This window comes from Suncus etruscus, chromosome 2, assembly GCF_024139225.1.
Source record: "Suncus etruscus isolate mSunEtr1 chromosome 2, mSunEtr1.pri.cur, whole genome shotgun sequence".
NCBI lineage: Eukaryota > Metazoa > Chordata > Mammalia > Eulipotyphla > Soricidae > Suncus > Suncus etruscus.
The window spans coordinates 31,865,295-31,890,534 of record NC_064849.1 but is presented as its reverse complement, the minus strand read 5'-3'; the positions used below and the strand labels follow the sequence as shown (position 1 = coordinate 31,890,534).

Genomic DNA, 25,240 nt, shown 5'->3' with positions numbered 1-25,240 from the left:
CTGGCTACTGTCCAGCCCCGGCCCCGCCCGGCTTTCTCCCCCCCCCCCCATCACCCCCACATCTGGAGCCTTCCATCTTCCCCAGCTCCCCAAGAAGCCAGAAGCAAAGCAAAGCTTAGGGATGGGCCCTGAGAGTAAGGAATTCCATCCTCCTCTTCTCTCTCCCCTCCCTGTCTTCTGGGAATCGGCAGCCCCTCTAGAGATCTAGCCGGCTCAGCCCTTGTGGGGGGGGGGGGACTTGGCCCTCTGTTCCCCCCCCCCCCCCGCCTCATTATCATGACCTCCCCTCCTGCTCCACACCTATAGCAGGTGGCAAGAATCAGGCCTTCTTCCCTCTGGAGGAATCTGTGTCCTTGTTCCTCCATAACCCTGTCATCCCAAGCATCTCCCCCCCTTCTTCCTGCACCTCATTCTGCTGCCTATTCCCACATCCTCTGCAGCCACCCCCAGGGGTGACTTTCCGGGTCTCAGGCCTGGGAGCCTCTCTGTCTGTCACCAACGCCAGCACTTCGCCCACAGCTTTGCCCTCTCTGCTCCTGCCTCCCCGGTCTTGTTTAGGCCAAGCTGGACTTGGCTGAGAGCTTGGCAGGCAAGTGAAAGCGGGGGCATTCTTGCCAGGGCAGGTTGGCACCCCCATCCTATCCAGTACATCCCCGTCCCTCTTTCACCCCGTCACCTCCCCATTCCTCCCCCACCCCACAAGCACGGTCACACCCTGATCCCTGGAATGAGTTTCTGATCCCTAGAGAGTTTTGGGCAGAAGGTCTCAAATACCAGGAGATAAACTTTGCCCTCAACCTCTCATTCTGGCTTTTCTCTTTCAGAAAAGTGGCCATTCCCGCCGGGCCTTTGGCCGATTCACCCATGGTGCGTGGACAGTGAGCTCCTGGCTCTGGCTCACTCACTCTTCTGCTCTGTCCCTGTCCCTTCACGACTTTCCCAGCCCTGAAGACAGACCAGGAGATGTGGGAACCCTCTCCTGCTCCCCCCCCCAAATGCCCATGTGTTCTGCAGCTGTAGGCTACCCAGCTATGGGGGCTAGGGGACCACTAGCAGACCCCCCCCCCATAGCCCTGGGCTCCTTTGTTTTCTTTTGGGACTAAGTTGCGGGGAAGGAGGTAGAGTTGTGTTCAGAGCCCAAGCCTCTGGTCATGGCATTCAGAAACTGAGGCACAGAATATGCTAGAATCTGGGAAAGCGAAAAAATAGGCTTGAGAGAAACTAGAAAGATCTTACAGCATCCAAGGTGCTTGCTTTGCGCATGTCCAATCCAGGTTCCATCCCTGGCATCCCGTAGGGTCCCTGGAGGCCGTCTAGAAAGTGATTGCTGAGCCTAGAGCAAAGGAGTCTCCTCGAGCATTGCCGGATGTGGGCCCCCTCAAAAATATAAGCCTAAGAAACTGCTCTTAGACCAGTTGCCAGACCTCTTAGCAAGGGGTGCATCTTATCATAAAGAATCAAAGCACGGGGCTGGTGAGGTGGCGCTAGAGGTAAGGTGTCTGCCTTGCAAGCGCTAGCCAAGAAAGGACCACGGTTCCATCCCCCGGCATCCCATATGGTCCCCCCAAGCCAGGGGCAATTTCTGAGCGCTTAGCCAGGAGTAACTCCTGAACATCAAACGGGTGTGGCCAAAAAAAAAAAAACAAAAATAAATAAAAAAAAGAATCAAAGCACATAGCTAAATAGGGACTGGCCCCTAAAAGGGGGTTCCAGGTTTGTGCTTGTGTGTCTGTGTGTATGTGGACATAGGGCATGCCAGGAAAGAGGCCAAGTGTGTGCAGAATTGCAGGAGGGCAGGAGACCCCAATGCTGGTGAGGAACTTTAGAGAAGAGGGGCTGCCCATCCCCCCATGTATCACATTCCTAGGGAATCTCTAGGCACCCCCATTCCCCTCTGTCCTGCCTGTCCATCTACCCCCCCTCCAACACTCTGATAACGGTCTGTCCATGTCTTTCTCCTGCTGCTCCTATGGAAGCGAAGTTTTCCGCTCCTGCAGAAAGCAAAGTTACGGTAGGAAACTGGCTCCAGCACAAGCCTTGCCCCCTTCCCTGCCTGACCGGCACCTCCTTACCCCTTCTTAGATGTGCCCTGATGGGTTTCAGCTGGTTTGGGATAGAGGTCATGGTGGCCCTGTGCCCTGATTATTTTGCTCTGAGGTGACACTTCCTCTTTGTAACTGGACCCCATATTTCAAGCTTTGGCCCCTAAGACCTTGTTGGGGGGTCAGGGTACTACTGGGGAATAAAGCTGTACTGATGGGCAAGGGGGTGGGGGTGAGGTCCTGATAATCTTTTCTAAGTGGCTGGGAGAGGGGGACACAAAGGGTAGCTTTGGGGAGGTGGAGTGATAGCACAACAGGTAGAGCATTTGCCTTGCATACAGATGACTCAGGTTCAATCCCTGGCATCCCATATGGTCCCCTGAACTCAGCAGGAGTGATTCCTGAGCGAAGAGCCGGGAGTCACTCCTGAGCACCACCACTGGGTGTGGCCCCCCAAATTAAAAAATAGAGTAGCTTTGGGGACACCTACCAAGGTGCCATAGTAAGTGGAGAGGAAGGTGTGCATAACCAGGGGACTGGCATGAGAGGCATTCCCTGTAAAAGCCCAGGATGTAGGGAACACAAGGGGGCGGAAGCGGGTGCCAGAGCCCTGCCAAGGGGGAGCCAGGAGGTGGCAGAGGCAGAGTTGGAGGCAGCGGGTGGAGGCCCGGCCCACACAGACCCCTTTTTCTCCAGACTCAGAGACGGGTGAGGATGACATCAGCGATGTGCCGGGGACCCAGCGCCTGGAGCTACGGGATGACAGGGCCTTCAGCACCCCTACGGGTGAGGTCTTGCTCTGGGCTGCTGTGGGAGCTGGCAGAAAGTCTTCCCGGGGGAGGCACCCAGGCTTCACTGCACTCCTTTCTCCAGGGGGCTCCGACACCTTGGTGGGCACTTCTCTGGACACCCCTCCGACCTCCGTGACAGGCACATCCGAGGAGCAAGTGAGCTGGTGGGGCAGCGGGCAGACGGTGCTGGAACAAGAAGCGGGCAGCAGAGGTGGCCCCCGCCGCCTCCTGGGCAGCCCAAGGCAAGCACAGGCAACCGGGGCCGGGCCACGGCACCTGGGGGTGGAGCCGCTGGTGCGGGCTTCTCGAGCTAATCTGGTGGGCGCAAGCTGGGGGTCAGAGGATAGCCTTGCAGTGGCCAGTGACGCGTACGGCAGCGCATTCAGTCTATACCGAGGACGGGCGCTCTCAATCCACGTGTAAGTAACGGCCTCGTGCCGGCCTGCCCTGTCCTGTCCCATCTCACCATGCTGTCTGCTTGTCCCTCACAGCTCCATCTGCCACCCCACTGCACCATCCGTGCTTCTACTCCTGGTCTCTGCCACCTCCTCCATCACCATGCGGCCGGCTTGCCACCTCCCTGCCTCCATCACACCCCCCCCCCCCCCGTGTTGGCTCACAGTGCCCTCTCCATGATTTCATGCACCCCTCTGTCCCTTCCCTGTCTCCCCCCCCCCCTTTTCCCAGATCTTCACTTTCCCCAGGGGGCCCTCTTCTGCTCACTCATTCAGGCTGCTCTTGTCCTCAGGACTCCCCCAACCCCCTCTGCCTGCTGTCTCCGCAGCTGCCGCCTTTTGGGCTCTGCACATTCCTGCTCCCCTGAGTGCCTTTTTCTGGGCAAAGGAACCTTTCCTAAGGGCAGCTCCCAGGAGAGCAGAAGAGCAGTCAGGAGACGGCAGAGAGCGAGGTGGTCGAGGTGGGGGAAAGAGATGGAGCTAAATCCACCCTCCTCTCCAAAGCAGGAGGATGGAGGCGTGGGGAGGTAGGGGCTTGAGGTACAGTGCTAGAAGAAAGAAGACCGGGACTCGATGGAGATGGGGCTTCCTGGCCTGTGACATTCCCTGGGCTGAGGTCTGAGGCAGGGCTGAAGGTTGGCCTAGGAGTGGGCGATGAGCCGCGGAGGTGTGCAGTGAGCAGAGGAGCCATTTTTGGAGATTTGGGGGCTGGCAGATCCAGGAGGAAGTACCACAGTGGAAGAGGGAGTGGCTGGCCATTGAGGTATGGGGGGGGTGACTTTGGGGAAGCTGAGAGGGGTCTGATAATGGGTGGGGGTGGAAGGTAGCATGGAGGAGCAAGGGAAGGCAGAAGGGGGGCAGTTGTTTTTTTGGGGGGGTGATGTGGTGAGGGGTGGGCTGAAGAGCAGACCAGGGCAGCCGCAGGGTGGGTGGCCCAAGCTGTATCAGGTTGGCATTATCTGGGCGCTTTTGTGCCCCAGACTTGCCTTTTCCTTTCCAGTCTGCCTTTGCCAGGCCGCAGCCAGAGCCTGGAGTTGCTATGGCAACTTCAGAGGAACCCATTTCCTTCGTGATGATGTCTGTGCTATAGTGGCTGGCCCGGCAAGAGGCCTCTGCTGTCCCCGATTTCTCCTGGGCCTCACTTGGTTCCCAAAGGCCATTTCTGGGGCACTGGCATCCTTCACCCTAGTAGGCTCTGCCTGTGTGTGTTGGGGGGCATGCAACAGACTAAGGTTTGTGCCCCCTAAGGCCCTGTGGACTTTAGGGTTCCCCCCCCCCATAAGAGGTGAGGTCTGTAGCATGGGTGCCTAACCTAGCCAATGAACACTGGCACTTGGGCATCCTTAGGTCTCATGCTTGGGCCCGTCCTCTGCTCTTTCCCCGACCTCCATGTCCCTAGATCCCCTTGGTATTTTGGAGGGAACAAGAGTTCAGGACTAGTTCAGGTTAGCACCTGGGTGTCTGCATTTCTGGGCTGTCCCCATCCATCTCCCCTGCCCCATGGGTGGGTTTCCCCTGGACTTCTGTAAGCCCCCGTTTCTCTGTTCCTAACGGACCTTTATTAATAACAGTCCCGATCAGAGGATGAGGCGCCTTGGTGTATTTTCAGCTTTTTCACACAAGGCCAACACAGCCCTAGTGCTGTGGGAGCCTGCTCTGATGTGTGGGGTGGATGCAGCAGGCTTGCTCCTTGCTGATAATCTTTACCACACCACACCCCCACCCCCTGCACCCCTCCTCAGGGAACTCCTGGGGGAAGCAGAGCCAGCTCCTGGGCCCGAAGAGCTCTGTGGGTGAGAGAGGACTTGGGGCTGACCAGCTCCTTCCCTTTCTCCCCCTACCCCCCACACCTTCTATTCAGGCCCACGCGGCAGTTATTTCTGAGCTGAGTTATTTCTGAGCATACCCCTTTGGGGGAGCTTCTGTGCTGCTTGGGGGGTTTCCAAGGACTCAAGGTAACTCTCTCAAGGTTGGGACAGCCTCAGAGTCCTGTGCCAGAATGGGGGGTGCACAGGGGTCCCCAGGCCTGTAGCTTAGTCCCTCATACTTTGAGGCCCCAGTAGATATTTGTGTCCCTATGGCATGGGGATGGGCTCGTGTTGGGCTAAGTATCAGGTAACCCTGGAGATTAGGGATGCTGCCTGCAGGCCTATGTCTATTCTAGATGCCTCTCTGCAGAGAGGTATAACTTGCTGCTTGATGGGCTAGGCAGAGGGGCCAACTGGGGATAGAAAAGGTAGGAGGTTGCATTTCTAAAATAAATATTTTGATTTTGGGGCCACACCTGGCAATACTCAAGAATTACTTGTGGTGCTGGGAGGGGACCATATGGGATGCTGGAGATCGAATCCAGTCAGCCCATGCAAGGCAGCCACCCTCCCTATTGTACTCTCTCTCTCTCTCTCTCTCTCTCTCTCTCTCTCTCTCTCTCTCTCTCTCTCCCCAGCCCCTAGACGCTGTATTTTTTGAGGGGGGCCCTCCCCACCAACCCCTTCCTTCCCCCACCCTTCATTCATCCTCTAGATCTGCGCCTCATCCATTTCTCTTCCCACCGCTCACTTGCTCACCTGTTCCAGCTTGGGAGTGGGGGGGGGGGCTGGCAGGGGCTGGGGGCGAGGGGACCGGCCAGATCCTCTGGGGGCTGAGTCCCTACCTGGACCCTGCCATCAGCCTAATCTACTGATACCCCCTAGGGCGGCCCCCTTTCTCCTGTTCCTGCTCTGGGCTGTGCCTTCCTCCTTAGCCTGGAGTGGGGCGGCAGAGGGTCTGGCCTGGGTCCCCCCCTCACCACCACCACCACCACCACCAACCAGCCTTCCTAGCATGCTCCACCAACCACCCAGTTCCTGTCACGAGCTAAGCCTGGGAGGAGGGGATCCCCTGAATCTTGCACCCTTCTCCTTCTCGGTCTCCGCAGCAGCATCCCACCGAGCGGACTGTGCAGGGAAGAGCCGGACCCGCAGCCTCTGCCCGCCAGTGAAGCCCCGCGTCGTGCCGTTGCGCAGCAGCCTTCTGCCTCCAAATCCGCTCTCCTGCCCCCGCCGTCCCCACGGGTGGGGAAGCGGCCTCCACCGGGACTCAGCCCCCAGCCGTCATCATCAGCAAGGCCCACCTCGCCCCACCGGCGCCCGCAGGAGCCGGGGCCACCCGAGGACGCCGTTGGCACCGCCGAAGAGAAGCGGAGCAAGAAGTCCAAATCGTCGGGGCCCTCGCTCCCGGGCACGGCGGAGTCCCGGCCCCAGACACCCCTGAGCGAGGCTTCGGGGCGCCTGTCGGCCTTGGGCCGCTCGCCCCGGCTGGTGCGTGCGGGCTCCCGCATCCTGGACAAGCTGCAATTCTTCGAGGAGCGGCGCCGCAGCCTGGAGCGCAGCGACTCGCCCCCGGCGCCCCTGCGCCCCTGGGTACCTTTGCGCAAGGCGCGCTCGCTGGAGCAGCCCAAGTCGGACGCGGCCGGCGCATCCTGGGGCTCGCAGGAGGAGCTGCGCGCACCCACGGGCAGCAGCGTGGCCGAGCGGCGCCGCCTGTTCCAGCAGAAGGCCGCCTCGCTGGACGAGCGCACCCGGCAGCGCAGCCCGGCCTCCGACCTCGAGCTGCGCTTCGCCCAAGAACTGGGCCGGATCCGTCGCTCCACGTCGCGGGAGGAGCTGGTGCGCTCCCACGAGTCGTTGCGCACCACGCTCCAGCGCGCCCCGTCCCCCCGAGAGCCCGGAGAGCCCCCGCTCTTCTCCAGGCCTTCCACCCCCAAGACCCCCCGAGCCGGGAGCCCCGCAACCCCGTCACCTCTGCCTCTTCCCAGCTCCCCGGCTAAGCCAGGCGATGAGCCGGCGAGGCCTCCTCGCAGCCGTGGGTCTGCGGGCAGGACGGAGCCCCCCGGAGAAGGCCCGCAGCAGGAGGTCAGGCGGCGCGACCAGTACCCGCTGACCCGGAGTAGAGCCATCCAGGAGTGTCGCAGCCCCGTGCCACCCCCCGCCGCCTCCTCCGATGCCCCCGACATCAGGACGAAAGCCCCCCCGGGTCGCAAACGGGGGGAGCCGCAGGCACAGGCCGTGCGTTTCCTGCCCTGGGCCACGCCAGGCCAAGAGGGCACCGCTACTGCTACTTCGCTTCCCACTTCGGAGAAGAACAGGGCAGGGCCTGAGGAAGATGGGCCCTGGGGAGCCTGGGACCGCCGCGGGGGCCGCAGCCATACCCGAGGACGTCGGGCTAGGCCCACCTCACCAGAACTCGGTGAGGGCTGGGGAGAGAAAAGAGGGTGCATGAAAAGAGGTTGTTAGCAAGGTTGGAGCAGAAAGATCCCTGAGGGTTCTGCGATTTGTGTTTGGAGAGAGGGAAACTGAGACCAGGTGCCTGACACTCTTGGGCCCAGTGATCAGCCTTCTTTTGGGTCAAGGACCTAACCTGGGCAGATGGAGACTTGAGGGGGTCTCAGCGCAACCCACTCCTGGAGTGGGGAGGAAATAAAAGAGAGGAAGGTACTCACTAGGTTAGGGCTCCCTATTAGAGCCAGCCTCCCTCCTTCACATCTATCCTTGGGTCTCCTGTCAGTTCATGTTTGGTCTCCCACCTAAAAAAAATTGTTGTTGTTATTGTTTTTTTAGGGGGCGATTACACCCGGCGGTGCTCAGGGGTTACTCCTGGCTCTGCACTCAAAAGTCGCTCCTAGCATTCTCAGGGGACTATATGGGATGCTGGGATTCAAACCACCATCATACTGGGTCGCTTGCGTGCACGGCAAACACCTTACTGCTATGCCATCACTCAGGCCTTGTTGTTGCTTTTTGAGCCACATCCAGCAGTACTCAGAGCATAGTCTTGGCTCTGTGCTCAGGGATCACTCCTGGTGGGGCTAAGGAGGACCATACGTGGCACCAGGGTGAAACCTGGGTCTGTCACATGCAAAATGAACACTCTCTCCTGCTGTACTGTTAACTCTGGTCTCCATTTGCCCAGGTGGGATATCTACTTAGGTCCAGGCAATGGGAGCTATTCTTTTTTTCTTTTTCTTTGCTCTTTGGACCACATGTGATGGTGCTTGGCTATGTACAAGGCCAGTATACCTACAATCGCTCTGGACTAAAGTAGGAGCCTTTTATTTTTTATTTTGGGGAGACACATCTGGTGGTGCTCAGGGATACTCAGGGCTCTGCACTGAGGAATCTCTCCTTGCAGTGCTCAGGGTACCATATGGATGGCGGGGATCCAATCCAGGTTGGCTGTATGCAAAGTAGGCCCTACCCGCTGTACTATCACTCTGGTGCCAACAGGAGCCATTCTTGACTTCATCCCCACCTGCAGCTAGTGTCTCTTCCATTGGACTTACCACCTCATTTTTCTCATCAACATAGTGCTTTTAAGCCAGCAGTGTGCAGCAGTACGGGTGTATGTCTAGCATATGATCTTGGGTTCGATTCCTGGCATTACAAGTTCCCAGAGCACTGCCAGCTGCAACCTGGGAGTTCCTCTGGAGACTCCTAGCAGCACTGCATCCTTGAGCATTTGCATTCAAGCGCTGACCTGATGGGCCAAGAATTGTCAGTGGGGGGCCCGGAGAGATAGCACAGCGGTGCTTGCCTTGCAATCAGCCGATCCAGGACCAAAGGTGGTTGGTTCGAATCCCGGTGTCCCATATGGTCCCCCGTGCCTGCCAGGAGCTATTTCTGAGCAGACAGCAGGAGTAACCCCTGAGCACCGCCGGGTGTGGCCCAAAAACCAAAAAAAAAAAAAAAAAAAAAAAAAAAAGAATACACATTTGGGGCTGGAGAGATAGCATGGAGGTAAGGTGTTTGCTTTGCATGCAAAAGGACAGCGGTTCGAATCCCGGCATCCCATATGGTCCCCCGTGCCTGCCAGGAGCTATTTCTGAGCAAACAGCCAGGAGTAACCCCTGAGCACCGCCGGGTGTGGCCCAAAAACCAAAAAAAAAAAAAAAAGAATTGTCAGTGGGGCCCTCAGGCCTCCAGAGCATGATTAGGTAGCTCCTTTGGCCCTCCCCCAGAAAGGAAAACAAAATGTTGCTTCAAACTCAGGATGACCATGCCTTTGTCCATCATCCTGCTAGCCACATCACTATACTCCATTACACCTAACAGTAATTGCATCCTCCACCTTCTGGCTAGCCATGTCCCTATGTCCCCACAGCTATATGTCACAGGCATTAACATATACCTATGACATATAACTGTGGGCACACAGGGCATTTAGTCTGCTGTATGTGGTGCTGCAAGATAACGGGCATTGAGGCTAAAGAGGTAGTGAAGTTGGTAGGGTGCTTGCTTTGCACACGGTCAATCTGAGTCTGATACCCAGCACCTGATATGGTCCTGTGAGCATTGCCAGGAGTCAATCCTGAGAGCAGAGCCAGGAGTCAGCCATGAGCACAGCTGGGTATGACAGCAAAACAAAACAAGATGCTGGATGTTCCATATCAGCTTCATCCTGCACACACAGGTGGCTGCCAACACTGCCTAGGGGCACATAGCTTATACAGAGCACAACTGGGGTTCCTTCCACCCCAGGGCTCCCCTTTTCTTGCATGTAGTTGTCAGAGTTGGGAGAGACTTAGAGACATGGGTGTTCTCGATCTCTGTATGTGCAAGCTTCCTGCATGCTGGGACTGTGTCTTCTTTCCTGAGGGAACCCTGCAGGAATCCCAGTATCCTGCAGGGAGTGCAGCATTTCTGGTGGATGAAGGAATGGAATCAAAGCTAATTGACTGGGCTCTGGTGCCTCTCTCAAACTTTTAGAATCTGGTGTTCCCCATGTGCTGTCCTGTCCTGCTGTTGCTTTACATTTGCATTCTAATGAGCTGACCCTCCAGTGGTCCTCAGAGAGTCTTGCATGGGGCTTTATGTACCCCCCTGGCTGGCTGATGGGACTAAAGATACTCTCAGCATATTCCCTACCTTCCTCCAAAGCTGGAGAGATAGTACAGGAGGGAAGCCACTTGTCTTGGGAGCAGCTGCAATTGATGACCCCAGACTGTATATATGGTTCCCAGTGCCACAAATAGTTCCCCGAGTACCAACAGGGGCCAAACAGCAGAATAGCCCCTGAGCACACCTGGATGGAGCCCCCCAAACAAAATGAAAGGCAGCACAGGGGTCTGAACTTGATAAATGCAGAGCCCTGAAAGCCAGTCCTGTTTGAAAAGCCTCCCCCTGACTTCTTTTTTTGAGGGGGACTGAAATCTCCTAAAGGGTATTCAGGAGGTTTGGGATGGGTATACGTCCAGCTATTCTGGACCAATGGTTCAATGTCAGGCCTGAATATGCAGTGCTGCTCAGACACTAAAGTTCTGGGGGCCTTGTGGGTTACCCCAGTATTGTTCAGGGCCACACGGTGCTTGGAATTGTGGACAGTATCATGAGGTGATGTCTTCCTGCCTGACACCTTCAGGGGAGAGACCTTTTGCCTCCTCCTCTCAGCCCCCCCTCTTTCTGGTTCCAGTACTGTAGTATCTGAACCTCTGAAATCACCCTCTAGAGACCGTATCACCTCACCATGTCACTTGTCTCTGACAGAGTCCTCGGATGACTCCTATGTGTCTGCGGGAGAAGAACCCCTGGAGGCCCCCCTCTTTGAGATCCCGCTGCAGGACACGGTGGTGGCCCCTGGGGCTGACGTGCTGCTCAAATGCATCATCACTGCTAACCCCACACCTCAAGGTAAGTCCTGGGTCAGAACCACAGTATACCAGGTAGGGTACCCCATCTGTTCCCCTCAGCCTACCAGGAATAATCCTTGAGTGCTAAACCAGGAGAAACTCCTGAGCATTGTTGAGTATGGCCCCTTAAAAGTTGAGTCCTGGGGCCAGAGCAATAGCGCAGCGTGTGCATTTGCCTTGCACATGGCTGATCCAGGACAGACCTTGATCAATCCCCAGCATCCCATATGGTCCTCCAAGCCAGGAGTGATTTCTGAATGTATAGCCAGGAGTAACCCTTGAGCATCACCGGGTGTGGCCCAAAAACAAAAACAAAAACAAAAAAATTTGAATCCTGGCTGAGACAGGGTCACACACACACATCAGCATACCTGGACCCTCAGAGGGAAAGGAAGGGTGCAGGGGGAGTCCCTGAACCCTGCTGAAGACTCCCAGTGTTCTCCAGGAAAGGGTAGGGCCAGTCTAGGCTTCCCTGAATGAAGAGAGATGTTTGTGCTCAGTGCTCATCCCTGTTAACCCGCTGCTTCCCTTCAGTGTCCTGGCAAAAGGATGGGTCTGCTGTGCGCAGTGATGGCCGTATCCTCCTGCGGACTGAGGGCGAGAGACACACACTGCTGCTCAGGGAGGCCCGGGCAGCTGATGCCGGCAGCTACACCGCCACCGCCACCAATGAGCTGGGCCAGGCCAGCTGCAGTGCTGCACTGGCCGTGAGACCAGGTAGGGAGTATCACATGCATGTGTGCACATGTGTTTGTGTGTGTGTAGATATGACTTTTGGGGGGAATGAGGTGTTGATTTAAAATACAAAATATGGGCCCGGAGAGATAGCACAGCGGCGTTTGCCTTGCAAATAGCTGATCCAGGACCTAAGGAGATTGGTTCGAATCCTGGTGTCCCACATGGTCCCCCGTGCCTGTCAGGAGCTATTTCTGAGCAGACAGCCAGGAGTAACCCCTGAGCACCGCCGGGTGTGACCCAAAAAACAACCCCCCCCAAAAAAAAAACCAAAATATAAGATATAAAGTCTACGTGTTGGGTGAGGTCACTGCAGGCACCGTGTTTCTAACCCCTCAGACAGATGGGTCTGATGAATGGTAGTAGTGGCAGAGAAATAACTCACAAGCAGTTAAAGTTTCTTTATTTTATTTTATTTTATTTTATTTTTTGTTTGTTTTTTGGGGTCACACCTGGCAGTGCTCAGGGGTTACTCCTGGCTCTGCGCTCAGAAATCGCTCCTGGCGATTTCATATAGTCCCTGGCGGGGAACCATATGGGATGCCGGGATTCGAACCACCGTCCTTCTGCTTGCAAGGCAAATGCCCTCTCTCTAGCCCCTCAGTTAAAGTTTCATCAGAGTCAACTTGCTTTTATTTCATGGCTCTGTCTACCATGTGCATTTCCTCACATCTACTTCTCTACTAAACTTTCTGCTATCTGCTTTTTTTGCTGATCAGCTTCTTGCTGCTTCTGCTCTCTGCCTTTTTGCTCTCCTCCCTTGACACCACCCCCCAGCTAGACTCTCTAATTCTTTATTTAAAATAGCCCACCCCATCCCAGGTGTGAGTGGGTCTTACCATCCAGGTGGGATTAACATCTCAAAAGAAGAGGTTAGGGAAACAGGAAGTTAGGGGCAAGGTTACAGTGAGGGGCATGCAGGTATCCTTCCATGTCCAGCCCAGGGCTTGGACTCTCAGAGGACCATGAACTCTGGATGTGTGCCTGCAGTATGCACTTTGTGGGAAGCTCAGAATGGGGACCTGCTTTCTCAGGGCACAAATGGATGGTCTGGCCCCTTCACTGAGTTCCGTACTTCCATATCTCCTAAATGCTTTTCTGAAGATGCTGCACAGGGAAGGCTAGTTGTCCTGCTGGCCCCACCCTGAGCTAAACACTTCAAGGTTTAATTAAAAGCCATCAGAGCCATCTGACATCATTTCCTATGTCTGGCCAGTAAGGAACAGGATGCTCTAAGTGCCATCCTTAAGCAAACCCATCCTTCTGTCCCGCCTGCCTCCCTCATACCTTCTGTTGAATCCAAAGTCCCAAAGGGGTGCTGCTAAGGAGGGTACCCACTGAACATCCTTATAGGCATCTTTTTTTTCTTGTTTTGATTTTGAAGTCACACCTTGTGGTATTCAGTACTTCCTGACTCAGTGTCCCAAGGTCCCTGATGGCAACCATGTGATGTGTGCTGGGCAGGTAAAAACCCATGCTCAGCCTTCTGAGCCACTGCCATCACCTCCATCACACCTCTGGGTTACAACCTGGTTTCTCTGAGGTTGGGGACGGGGCAGGACTGGAGTCCAGTGTGTGTGCTGGTTGGTAGCCCAGCCTGACCATATGCTGACCATGGCAGCAGGGACTGGAGGAGAAGGCGTCCATTATGTTCTCAAGCTTCCACCACTGTCTCTGGGGACGGCTCAGGGCAGACAAACCAGTGGCCTGTGTGTTAGAAGCGGGCATCTGCCGTGGCACACTCGATTGACAGGCTACACAGGAAGCCAGGGTTTGGATGGTGCCAGCCGTGCCAGCAAGAAGAACAGCACACACTGTTCTGTTGGATGAGATAGCAGCGCCTGTCTCTGTGGGCCCAAGACCCGCGCACTTCTTGTTTAGGGAGTCCTTCGTCACACCCGACTCCTGCCTGCCTGTCCCTTTGGGGCGCTCTAAAAGGCTTGCAGCTCTTTCGTCCCTTTCTCCATTCCAGGCTGGCCCCAGCCCTCACGCTGAATCATTGCCCCCTCCTGCTTCCGTCCTTCCCTCACCTCTGGGCTGAGGGATTCTGACTCAGCTCCTAGCAGCTCCCTTTCGAAGGGGCCCCACACCCCCATCATGCATAATCTAGAGCAGGGGGTGCCCCAACAGTGTCACAGGGCCTTTTAAGGTTGGGCAGGAGGCTTGGGGGCAGGCAGCTGTCAGCACTCCACTGAGATTTCTGTGCTGGTGGCGCCACTCTCATGGACTAGCCGCTAACGTGTGAATTAACTGTATGGGGAGACGGACTAGAAGAGTATGGGGAGGTGCTCAGGCCTGGGAAGACCTTTCTGCAGATTTTGTGCAGACTGCTTATCTATATTTTGGATGACCCCTCTCTGCCACCGCATCTCCTCCTATCATCCAACCCCCTGGCCTCCATCTGTCAGTTCATTAGTCAACATTAGTCAGTTGTCCCAAGGGACCAGCCCCCTTGAGGGAGGCCCAGGGCCTGCTGGCCAGCAGACACGAGGGTGGGGAGGATACCAACTTTCTTACCCTACAAGGCGCTGTTCAGGCCAGAGCAGCTGGATGGGGCCAGTGGGCCCAGGAAGCTGCAGGAATGGGCGGATCTAGAGGGTGGCTCAGATGTTTTTGACAGGGTGCGGGACCAGGAGCCTCCAGAAGATGGTTGGGATTGAATGCAGGGTGGATCCTAGGGAAGGGGGTGTGGGAAGGAGGGGATTATGACTGCAGGGACACAACTCGGGGATCCACCTTTCTTTTTTTCCCCCGGTCACACCCTATGGTGCTCAGAGGCCATCTTCTGCTCCTCAGGAATGCCCTTGGCAGTGCTTAGGGGGATCCTACATGGTGCTGGGGATGGAACCAAGGTTGGCCACATGCCATGCAAGCACTTTCTGCATATTGACTCTCTGGCCCCAATTCTTTGTTTTTGTTTTTGGGCCATAACCTTCAGTGCTCAGGGGTTACTCCTGGGTCTGCACTGAGGGATCACTCCTGGTGGGCTCTGGGGATCATATGAGATGCTGGAGATTAAATTTGACTTGTCTGAGTGCAAGGCAAGCACTCTACTCACTGTACTGTTACTCCAGCCCCTCTTTCTTTCTTTTTCCTTTTTTTTTTTTTCTGTTTGTGTGTGTGTGTGTGTGTGTGTGTGTGTGTGTGTGTGTATTTTGGTTTTGGACCACACCTGGCAATGCTGAGGTCATCCTGCTGGCTCTGCACTCAGGTTACTTCTGGCAGGACTTAGAGACCATATGTAGTGCCTGGCATTGAAGCTGGGTCACCTGTGCTATGACTCCCACCCAGTACTCTGTTCAGAAGGTTGGCTACTCAGTGCCCTTTGATGTGTCTGTTCCAACTTTGTGCATCCCGGTCCACAGATCTCAGTGTCTAATTGGAAGGCAGGGGCCAAGAAAAGGAGGGGAGAATGTCGTTGTCCCTCAGGGTTGGGGGCCTGAGAATTAGAGGTGGGATCTGATCTGTCTGACTCCTGCACCTTCCCTCTGCACCACTGCCTAACTCAGCAGAGCCTACAGTTGATCTTTCCAGGGGTATATGGGATGTGTAATGGGGAGAGACTGAGGGAGGGGGCATCCACCGCTCAGCATCTGCACACACCTGTTATACAAGCATTGCCTCCAAACCAGCTGGGCACCTGTTGCTAGTACAAAGGGTAGGACAGGATGATGTTTTCATTCTCTAGAATAAATGTAAAGCCAACAGCCTATGCAGGTACACTAGTGGGCCTGCTTCCTCTTGGAAGGCTGGCAAGATGGGGGGGACTTGGGGTGTTGAAGCAGCCCACCAGGAATGATGCATTTGTGGGTTATGGGCCATTCAAGCCTGGGCATGTGGGGGCTCAGCTTCTACCAGCCCAAGATGCTTGGACCCAGTCTCATGCCTGTGCTACCACTAAGAAGACTAAGTCTCCCACACACACAACACACATCCTGAGACTGGCCCACTGGCACACAAGAGCCATGTTCTCTCCATATGATGGTAGCTATGGACCATATGCGGCAATGGAGAACTTGTTCTGTGGTTGCTGAAACTTGGCTCTGTGCTCAGGAATTACTCTTGGTGGTGCTCAAGTGACAATATGGGATATCTGGGATCGAACTCGGGTCAGCTACCTGCAAGGCAAAAACACCCTGCCCGCTGTACTATTATTAGTCCCCCTTCTATCTCATCTTTTTGTTTGTTTGTTTTTGTTTTGGGGACATACCCAGTGGCACTCAGGGGTTTCTCCTGGCTCTGTGCTCAGAAATTACTCTTGGCAGGCTTGGGAGACCATATGGGATGCTGAGAATCGAACCATGGATCTCTGGGGTTGGCACATGCAAGGCAAGCGCCCTACTGCTGTGCTATCACTCCAGCCCCTTTCTATCTTTTTTTGGGGGGGGTCACACCCAGCAGTGCTCAGGGGTCACTCCTGGCTCTAGGCTCAGAAATCTCCTGTCCCTGGCAGGCACAGGGGACCATATGCAATGCCAGGATTCGAACCACAGTTCTGCATGAAAGGCAAATGCCTTACCTCCATGCTATCTCTCCAGCCCCAACCCCCTTCTATCTTATCTTACTATTGTTCATGTGAATTTGAAGTGTCTGGGAGTACCTGTGGGTTCCCTTTGGGGTGCTTAGCACTCAAAGCAGAACCTAGTAGGAGGTTTGATCATGATTTTAAGCCTCATCCCTGCATATCTCTCTCTCTCTCTCTCTCTCTCTCTCTCTCTCTCTCTCTCTCTCTCTCTCTCTCTCTCTCTCTCTCTTTTGGTGTTTGGGTCATACCCAGCAGCACTCAGGGGTTACTCCTAGCTCTTTGCTCAGAAATCATTCCTGGTAGGCTTGGGGGACCATATGGGATGCTGGGATTCGAAACATCGACCTTCTGCATGCAAGGCAAACGTCTTACCTCCATGCTATCTCTCCGGCCCATTCCTGCATCTCTTAGGCCTAAATTCTCTCCCTCTCCTTTTCTCTCTTTCTCCCCTTTGTTCTTCTCTCTCCTTTGTCCTTCTCTCTCTCTATGTCCTTTTCTCTCTCTTTCTCTCTCTCCTTTGTCCTTTGGCCACATATACAGTGCTCAGAGCTTTCTCTTGGCTCCATGTTTATGGGTCAGTTGTAGAGGTAGGTGTCTTGCCCCTTGTGCTGTACCTTGAGCCCCATGGCCTACGTTCTCACTATTATCCCTCTCCTGCCTCTTTGGAGAGGTTGAGAATTAAGGGAGATTATGCTCTTGAGCTCCTGATGAGAGTTGATGGAGTCCCCAGTGTAGGTTAGCCATGGGGAGCTCTCTCTCGCATTCTCTCTCTTTGGTTTGTTCTCTCTCTCTCTCTCTCTCTTTGGTTCCTGGGGTCACATCCTGTGGTGCTCAGAGGTTACTCCTGGCTCTGCCCTCAGAAATCACTCCTGGCAGGCTCAGGGAACCATATGGGATGCCGGGAATCAAAACCAGGTCCGTCCTGGGTTGGCTTTATGCAAGGCAAATGTCCTACCACTGTGCTATCTCTCCAGCCCCAGGGAAATTCTCCTCTTCCTCCTCCTCTTCCTCCTCTTCCTCCTCTTCCTCTCTCTCTCTCCCTCTCTCTCTCTCTCTCTCTCTCTCTCTCTCTCTCTCTCTCTCTCTCTCTCTCCTCACTCTCTCATGGTTTGGGCCACACCTGATCAGCACTCAGGGACTCTCCCAGATGCTCTGTGTGGACCTGTGTCGTATTCAGATTCCTAACTCCAGCAGTGGGTTTCAAATGTCTGCATGCATCACAATCACCTGGAGGTGTTTTAAAACACAGATCCCTGGGACTCACCCAGGAGCCGGCCAATTGCTGTGTATCAGACACGGTTGTAGGATGCTCCCTGGTAGGGCAAATAGTGAGGACAGCTTGTGCCTTCATTTCCACCACTTTCCTGTCTACTTTCCTGTACTGCAGCACCCATCCACCTCTGCAAGTGCGGGTCCCACCGACCTCCATGTGCCAGCCACATGACTCTGTGGCTCCCTCCATTGAAACCCCCTGGGGACCACTCCATCTCCAGGATGGCTGCTGAGGGCTGGAGCATGATTGCATCCTCAGGCCTTGGACTACAGAGGTGACAAATCAGATACATATAACAGCAAGAGGGACAATAGTGGCCAGAGAGGAGACCACAGTCTCCCAGGGCCATGGGAGAGCAAAGGGAGGACATTTATCTTAGAAAAAGGTGTAGGAGCACAGAGGGAAAACCTTTATGGAATTAAAGGCTTGGCTGAGCAAGGCTAGAGCTAAAGGATAGCAAGTAGGGTGCTTACCTTGCATGTGGCCAACCCAGCCCTACATGCACCTGATGTCTCCTAAGCACCACTAGGAGTGATCCTTGAGTGCAGAGCCAGGAGTCAGCCTTGAGCACTGCTAGGTGTGATTCAAAAAAAAAAAAATTAAGACCAAAAATGAAAAAGTTTAGGGCCAGAACAATAGTATAGCAGGTAGGACATTTGCCTTGCATGTGGCCAACCTGAGTTTGATCCCAGAATTCTATATGGTCCCCTGAACTCCACCAGGAATGATTGCTAAGTGCAGAACCAGGAATAAGCCCTGAAAAACACCAGATGTGGTCCAAAAACAAAAGCAAATTCTAGTTGAGGATAGAAAGATAATACAGGGGTTAATGCATTTATCTCGAATGCAGTAGACTCTGGTTTGATGTCCCACACCACATGTTCCCAAGAACAGAGTTGGGAGAGGCCCCTAGTTCTTCAAGAAGACAGAGAGACATGGGGGGTAGAGCAGGGGGTGCTGCAGTCTGTGCTCAGAAAGATGGCAGAGGAAGGAAGCTGGGGTGTCTGAGAAAGATGGTGCTAATGAGCCCTTAACCAATGAAACAGGCAGGTGAGCTAGAGTTCTTAGCCAGTTATCCAGGCAGGGGAACAATACGCTGGTCATAGGCACTATTTCTGACTGTTCCCCAATGTGCCATCCCTTCATCCCCTGCCATCCTCCCTCTCTCCTTTTCTTCCTCTTTTCCCTCCCTTTCTCCCTTTTCTCCCTCCTCACTTTCCTGCCTTTTCTTTTTGCCTGCCTGCTCCCCTCCCTTCCTTTCCCTTCTTTCTTTTTCTTCCCTTCCCTCGTCTCCTCTCTTCTTTTCCTTCCTTTTTTCTTCATCCTCCCTTCTCCTCCCTTCCCCTCCCCTCTATTTTCTCCTTCCTCTTCACCTTCTCCCCTTCCTTCCACTGGTGAGGCCATTCCATGCAGTGTCCAGGGGCCATATGAAGGCAGCCCAGGACCTCATCATGAAGGCTACTCCTGGTTACCCTGTCATAAGCAGCTAGCCTGGAAAGGGCAAGGTTTATGCTAAAACCATTTCTGACAAGGCTGAAAATAGAAGCCTAAAGAACCCCTGCAATGGGGGCCCTCAGCAGGGGGCTTGTTCCCACATAGAATTACCCAAAGATTCCTGACCTGCTGAAGATTCAGTCCTCAGGTTCCTGACCTGCTGTCATAACCCTCATTCTATAGATGCAGCTGGGGGTGTAAGGATCATGTGGAAGGTCAACCTGCCTATGGTAGTGGAGGGAAAGCAGCACAGTGGCACTGAGCTTTATCTGTATTCTCTGAACTCCTCTGTAGATGAATAATTTGGCCAGGGAGAATTCTGAGAGTGCCTCCTACAGTCACTACCTCCACAAGCCGGTGCCTGGGGCAGCCCAGGAGAAGCATTAGATATGGAAAGGGTGCCCCTTATTCCTATCTCCCAGGCTTCCTTATCTTGTATTTCTGACTCCCACAGTCATGCTGTTTTGTTCCATAGCTCTAATCAGCCACTGCCCCTGGCCTGGATATCCCTAACTGAATCATGGTCCCAACAGAAGGCCACAACTCTTCCTGGGTCAGGGCAATACTACAGAGGTAGGGCACTTGCCTCGCATGTAGTTGATCTGAGTTCAAGTGTCTGTACCCTATATGGTCCACTGAGCACTGCTGAATGTAGACTGAAAACAAAGTCAGGATCAGCAGCCTAGCAGACACTAGGAACCTCGATTTCTAGATAAAAAAACAACTAGAACCCCATATGGTCTCTGAGCCCTGCTAGGAGTAAATACTGAATACAGTTTATGTGGCCCCCTTCAACCACCACCCCAAAAAAGAAAGGTAAAACCAGTGCATAGCTGAAATTTTCTAAAATGCTAGGCTCAAATATGGGGGACCTGTGCTTGAGGGATGACTGGAAGTGCCAGGACTGAGTGTCCCTTGTCCCCATCCCTGGTCAGACCCCACAGTGAGCATAAACGCCAATGTGCCCACTCACACCTGCAGGGAGAGCAACAGGGGCTTGGTGAGAGTGGGGTGGGGTCACGAGATGAAGCAGGGGCCAGAAGATGTCGCTAAGGTCTGGAGCATGAGGCCCAGGAGCTCAAGAGCATAATCTCCCTTAATTCTTTTTGTTTGTTTGTTTGTTTGTTTTTGGGTCACACCCAGACATGTTCAGGGGTTACTCCTGGCTCTTTGCTCTGATTTTGCTCCTGGCAGGCTTGGGGACTGTATGGGATGCCGGGATCCGAACCACTGTCTATCCTGGGTTGGCTGGTGATCCAACCCAGGCTGCTACCCTATGATACTTCCAGCTATATCTTGAGCCACAACCACCTCTTCTCCCACCTCTCTCCTACCCACCCTTCTGCCCAAACTCCTCCTCCCAATACATCTGTGCCAGATACTCTTGCACCCTTTCCAGAGGCTCTCACCCATCTCAAGGATGCCTTGGCAGTGCTCAGTACAGCTCCTACCTCTCTAATCTCACCCACTCACCTCATGTCTTCCTTCCTTCCTTCCTTCCTTCCTTCCTTCCTTCCTTCCTTCCTTCCTTCCTTCCTTCCTTCCTTCCTTCCTTCCTTCCTTCTTCCCTCCCACCCTTCTTTCCACCCTCCTTCCTTCCTTCCTTCCTTCCTACCTTCCTTCCTTCCTTCCTCCCTCCCTCCCACCCTTCTTCCCACCCTCCTTCCTTCCTTCTTCCTTCTTACCTTCCTTCCTTCCTTCCTCCCTCCCTCCCACCCTTCTTCCCATCCTCCTTCCTTTCTTCCTTCCTTTGTTCCTTCCTTCGTTCCTTCCTTCTTACCTTCCTTCCTGCCTTCCTTTCTTCCTTCTTCCTTTCTTCCTTCCTTCCTTCCTTCCTTCCTTCTTCCTTCCTTCTTCCTTCCTTCCTTCCTTCCTTCCTTCCTTCCTTCCTTCCTTCCTTCCTTCCTTCCTTCCTTCCTTCCTTCCTTCCTTCCTTCCTTCCTTCCTTCCTTCCTTCCTTCCACCCAGTTGTACTCTGGGCTTCTCCTGGCTCTTCACTTAGGGATCACTCACAGTGGGCTCGGGGGACCATATGGGTACTAGGGATTGAACCCAAATCAATTGCATACAAGACAAGTAGATTTGTACTATCATTCTGGCCTCTTTCTCCCTTGTTTTTTTCTTTCCTTTTTGTAAGGGTTTATTTTTATTTTATTATTTATTTTTGTTTTGTTTTGCCACTCCCAGCAATGCTCAGGGCTTGCTTCTGACTCTGTACTTAGGAATCACTCCTAGTAGGCTTGGGAAGACATATAGGGTGTGTTGGGGTCAAACTCAGGGAGCCATATGCAAGGCAAGCACTTTTACATGCTTGACTATCTCTCCTGCTCTTGTTTTGCTTGTTTAATATTTTGTGTTTGGGACCATACCTGACTCGACCCAGAGCTTATTCCTGACTCTGCACTCAGGGCTCACTTCTAGAGGGCTGTGAAGAGCCTATGCAGTGTCAGGGATTGAATCCAGGTCAGCTACATGCACCTTACTCTCTGTACTATCTCTTCAGCCCCTTTGTTTTGAGGAGAAATCTGCCTTGAACAGGGTATAAGACTTACTATTTTTTTTTTTTTTGGTTTTTGGGCCACACCCGGTGACGCTCAGGGGTTACTCCTGGCTATGCGCTCAGAAGTTGCTCCTGGCTTGGGGGACCATATGGGACGCTGGGGGATCGAACCGCGGTCTGTCCTAGGCTAGCGCAGGCAAGGCAGGCACCTTACCTCTAGCGCCACCACCTGGCCCCAAGACTTTCTATTTTGAGCTCTCCCCTTCTCTTCACCCCCAGTCCTGATGGGGGTGGTTCCTGAAGTGGCAGAGAAGCCCTAAGAAAGAGGGTTGGGTTTACGCCTTTCCTGTAGGTAGTGGCATCTTCCTCAAGAACTACACAGTGGGGGTGTTCCCTTGATGTGTGGGTTGCTTTTCCATGTATTGGGGGTCATATAACCTGAGGGCAGTGTGGAGAGATTAGTTAGTATGCACAGAGCCAGTGGAAGAATCTTCTGGTTTAGGGGGCATCTGTACCTCAATTGCTGACTACTCTTTCCCACAGTAAGATCCAGGCTGGCAGGGAAGGCGGGAATGGCATGGAAGAACTGGCTGCCCATGGCTTTGGTGACAGGGCCAGTGTAAAGTGAGGTGGCCCCAGAGCCTGGTTCTCAGGGCCCCTACCTCATTCATTATACTAGTCACATAGCTTCTCGGTTACAGAGGGAGTGGGGGCCACCACTTGCACTCTTGCTGAGTTGGTCTGACAGCCAACAATCTCTGAGAAATTCAAAGGTACCTGGCTGGCTTGGTTACTGACTACCACCAATGTGTAGTTTCCCTGGACACCACTAGAGGTCCCATGGCTCCCTGCAAATCTGATCAGCAATCTCCCTTCCCTCCCTCCCCCCCCCCCCCACATCCACACGCTTTCTCAAAGTCAAGAACATATCCAGGGCGTGACCCTAAAAGTTCCCAGGTTCCATGGAGGGGGTACCTGATCTCAGGTCCCTGTTGGTGACCTTGGCTCAGGTACAGCAGATGCTGTTTCTGTGGTGTCATTCCTACCCCTTGGGCTGGCATGAGTGATGGTCCCCTTCCCTGCCAACCCCCAACCCCCTCGTCACTGGCAGTTCAGGGGAAACAGGTCAGAGCTTGGGAATGTGGCTCTGGGCAGGAGTAACTGAGGAAGCAGAAGCTGGGCCTGCAACTGGCCGCTCCCCACTCCTTCCCTTCCCCCATGCTGTCTCTTAAGTCGGGGAGCACTTGCAGCTAGGACCTTGGGCAGGCCCTGTGCTGGGGGGAAGCAGGAATGGAGGTCAAGGGGGAACTCTGAATCCCATCATGGGGAGGGGGGGGTGTCTCTGGAATGAGACTGAAAGGCCTGGTAGGTCTCAGCGTAAGAGAAAGCAAAAAGTGGAATTTTGTGACTGCATTTCCAGCCCCTTGGGGGTATGGAGGGCACTATGACCATATGCCCTTCTCAGGAGAATCAGGCAGGAGAGTGAGCCAGGACAAACCCCTTGCCCAGGGGCGGGGCCAAGGCACCCCACATGTCATGCTCTTGTCAGGTCCCAAAGCTGTGAGCAGAGCAAAGGCAGAGCTGGTCTGGGATGAGCAGGACTAAATGCGGTGGACCCGCCTCTCTCCGGGTCATGGTCGCAGCAAGCACCTTGGCGCCAGCTGCCCGCCTGCCACCCAGCCCATGTCCCCGCCCCACCAGCCCGTCCCCCTCCCCCTCTGCACCCCGTCCCTTCCCCCAGGCCCAGAGCAGAGCGTCTGGGGGTCAGCTGTGGGAGCCAGCAAGAACCTGGGCTCCTGTTCCCTGGGGAGCTGCGGGGGTGGACAGGGCCAGACACAGGCTGGGGTCGGTGTACCAAGCCTTGGGGTGAGTTGGGGCGCTATCCTGAGGGGTGGTGGCAGTGACTGGGCCTTGGGGGCCTGAGGTGGGGGAGAGTGGGAGGAGGGCGGGGCTGTGGCAGATTCATGCCTGTATTTGGCATTCAGAACTGCGGCCAGCTCAGTGAGGCTGGGCCAATGGCCAGCTGCAGGGGAGGGCGCCCGGACCTTGGGGACACCCCTCCCTGGAAGCAGCGATGGTGTCCCGAGCCTGAACAGCCCTCTTCAGGATGACTTAAACTTACTTTCCCTGAGAAGTTGGGTGGGGGGAGTCCAGGCTTTAGTATTGGGGTCAGCAGGTGACGTTGGGGGTCCCTGGAAGCCTAGAAATGTAAGGCTGGAGGGTCTGTGCTGAAGTCGGAGTGAGGCCTATGGAGAGGTTAAGCCCTTTGTACAGGCCCTGAGATATGATTGTCCTGGCAGTGTGTCCCCTGCCCCTTCCGGGTCTGCTCATGAGCCATCTACCTTAGGAGCTGCCTTCGTGCCGGAAGTGTGGTTGCTGCGATCCCAGGGAATCCATGATCCCCACAAGGCCCCAGGATATCTGCTCTGCTGCCCAGGCCCTTCTTTGGGGTGCCCCTCCTGGGGAGGATTACCAGGGTCAGGGTGACAGCATCTATAAAGCTGCTAGAATAAGGCACTTGGGGTTTCAGGAGCTCCAGAGGAAAGGTCACAGATGGGATTAGGGAAGAGGATATCAGGACTAGGTCAACCTGTATAGCCTTGCTACAAGACCTCATTAGGTCCCTCAGTTCTGTCTCTGCTGCCCTCCCCACACCCCTGATACTTCTCTCTGTGTCAAATCTCCTGTGTGGATCTCTTCTCAGGTGGTTCCACATCCCCCTTCAGCAGCCCTATCACCTCTGACGAAGAATATCTGAGCCCCCCAGAGGAGTTCCCTGAGCCTGGAGAGGCCTGGCCCCAGTCTCCAGCCATGAAGCCCAGCCCCCGCCAGAACCGCAGTCCCTCGGATGCCAGCTCCAAGGCACCACCCACTTTTAAGGTCAGGCTCCTGAGTGCAGCCCCCAGCCTCCTGCTGGCACCTCAAGATTTCCCATTGTGGGGTTACCCCCAGATTCCTGTCAGAGCTATTATTCAGCCCTTCTCAATCCTTTCTACCTGGAGCCAACCTTGGAATGTTCTGGAAGATCCTCTCTCCCAATCCTCCAGGTTCCCCCCAGCTGCCCAAACCAGTCAGTGCCTTACCATTTCCCCTCAATGTGCTTCACCTCTTCCCCCCTTTCAGGTCTCACTGATGGACCAATCAGTGAGAGAAGGCCAGGACGTCACCATGAGCATCCGTGTCCAGGGGGAGCCCAAGCCAGTAGTGTCCTGGTGAGTTGCTACCAACCTTGCCCTGTGAAACTGCCTAGGGACAGAGTTAGGGGTTCCTATATCCCCACAAGATCTTTCCTTTCCTATGTCCATTCAGATGGACAGCTGCCCCATGCCTGGGGTGGGGATTCACAGCAAGCAGACACAGGAGCTTGTCCAGTACCCATTCCTGGGCTACCCCACTTTGATTCTGAACCCAGACTTCCTGTGACTGCAGCCTCTGGGAGTCCTTGGGCTCACAGAGATTTTTATGGGCTTGAGTCTTGCTGGTTTTTTTTTTTTTTTTTGAGGGTTTGCTTGGGCCACACCCAGCAGTATGCAGGGTTATTCCTGGCTCTGTGCTCAAGGATGAGCTCTGGTGAGCTTGAGGAACTATATGGGATGCCGGAGATTGAACCTGGGTTGGCCGAATGCAAGGCGAGTGCCTTTCTGTTGTACTGTTGCTCCAGCCCTGTGTTAGTGATTTTTTGTTTTGCTTTGTTTTGGGGCCACAAACACAGTGATGCTCAGGGGACCCTGCAGAACTGAAGGAACCACCAGGCTTTCTGCA

General features: G+C 54.6%; 1 protein-coding gene across 1 annotated transcript in view; it reads left to right on the top strand.

The window, feature by feature from the left end:
• Positions 1 to 25,240, top strand: part of SPEG (striated muscle enriched protein kinase) — a 61,106-nt gene that overhangs the window by 356 nt on the left and 35,510 nt on the right. Inside the window, 9 exon segments of the mRNA XM_049768418.1 lie at positions 825 to 867; positions 1,982 to 2,011; positions 2,739 to 2,828; positions 2,916 to 3,252; positions 6,206 to 7,515; positions 10,809 to 10,952; positions 11,486 to 11,668; positions 24,183 to 24,358; positions 24,602 to 24,690. Coding sequence (XP_049624375.1) covers positions 825 to 867; positions 1,982 to 2,011; positions 2,739 to 2,828; positions 2,916 to 3,252; positions 6,206 to 7,515; positions 10,809 to 10,952; positions 11,486 to 11,668; positions 24,183 to 24,358; positions 24,602 to 24,690 — 2,402 coding nt within the window.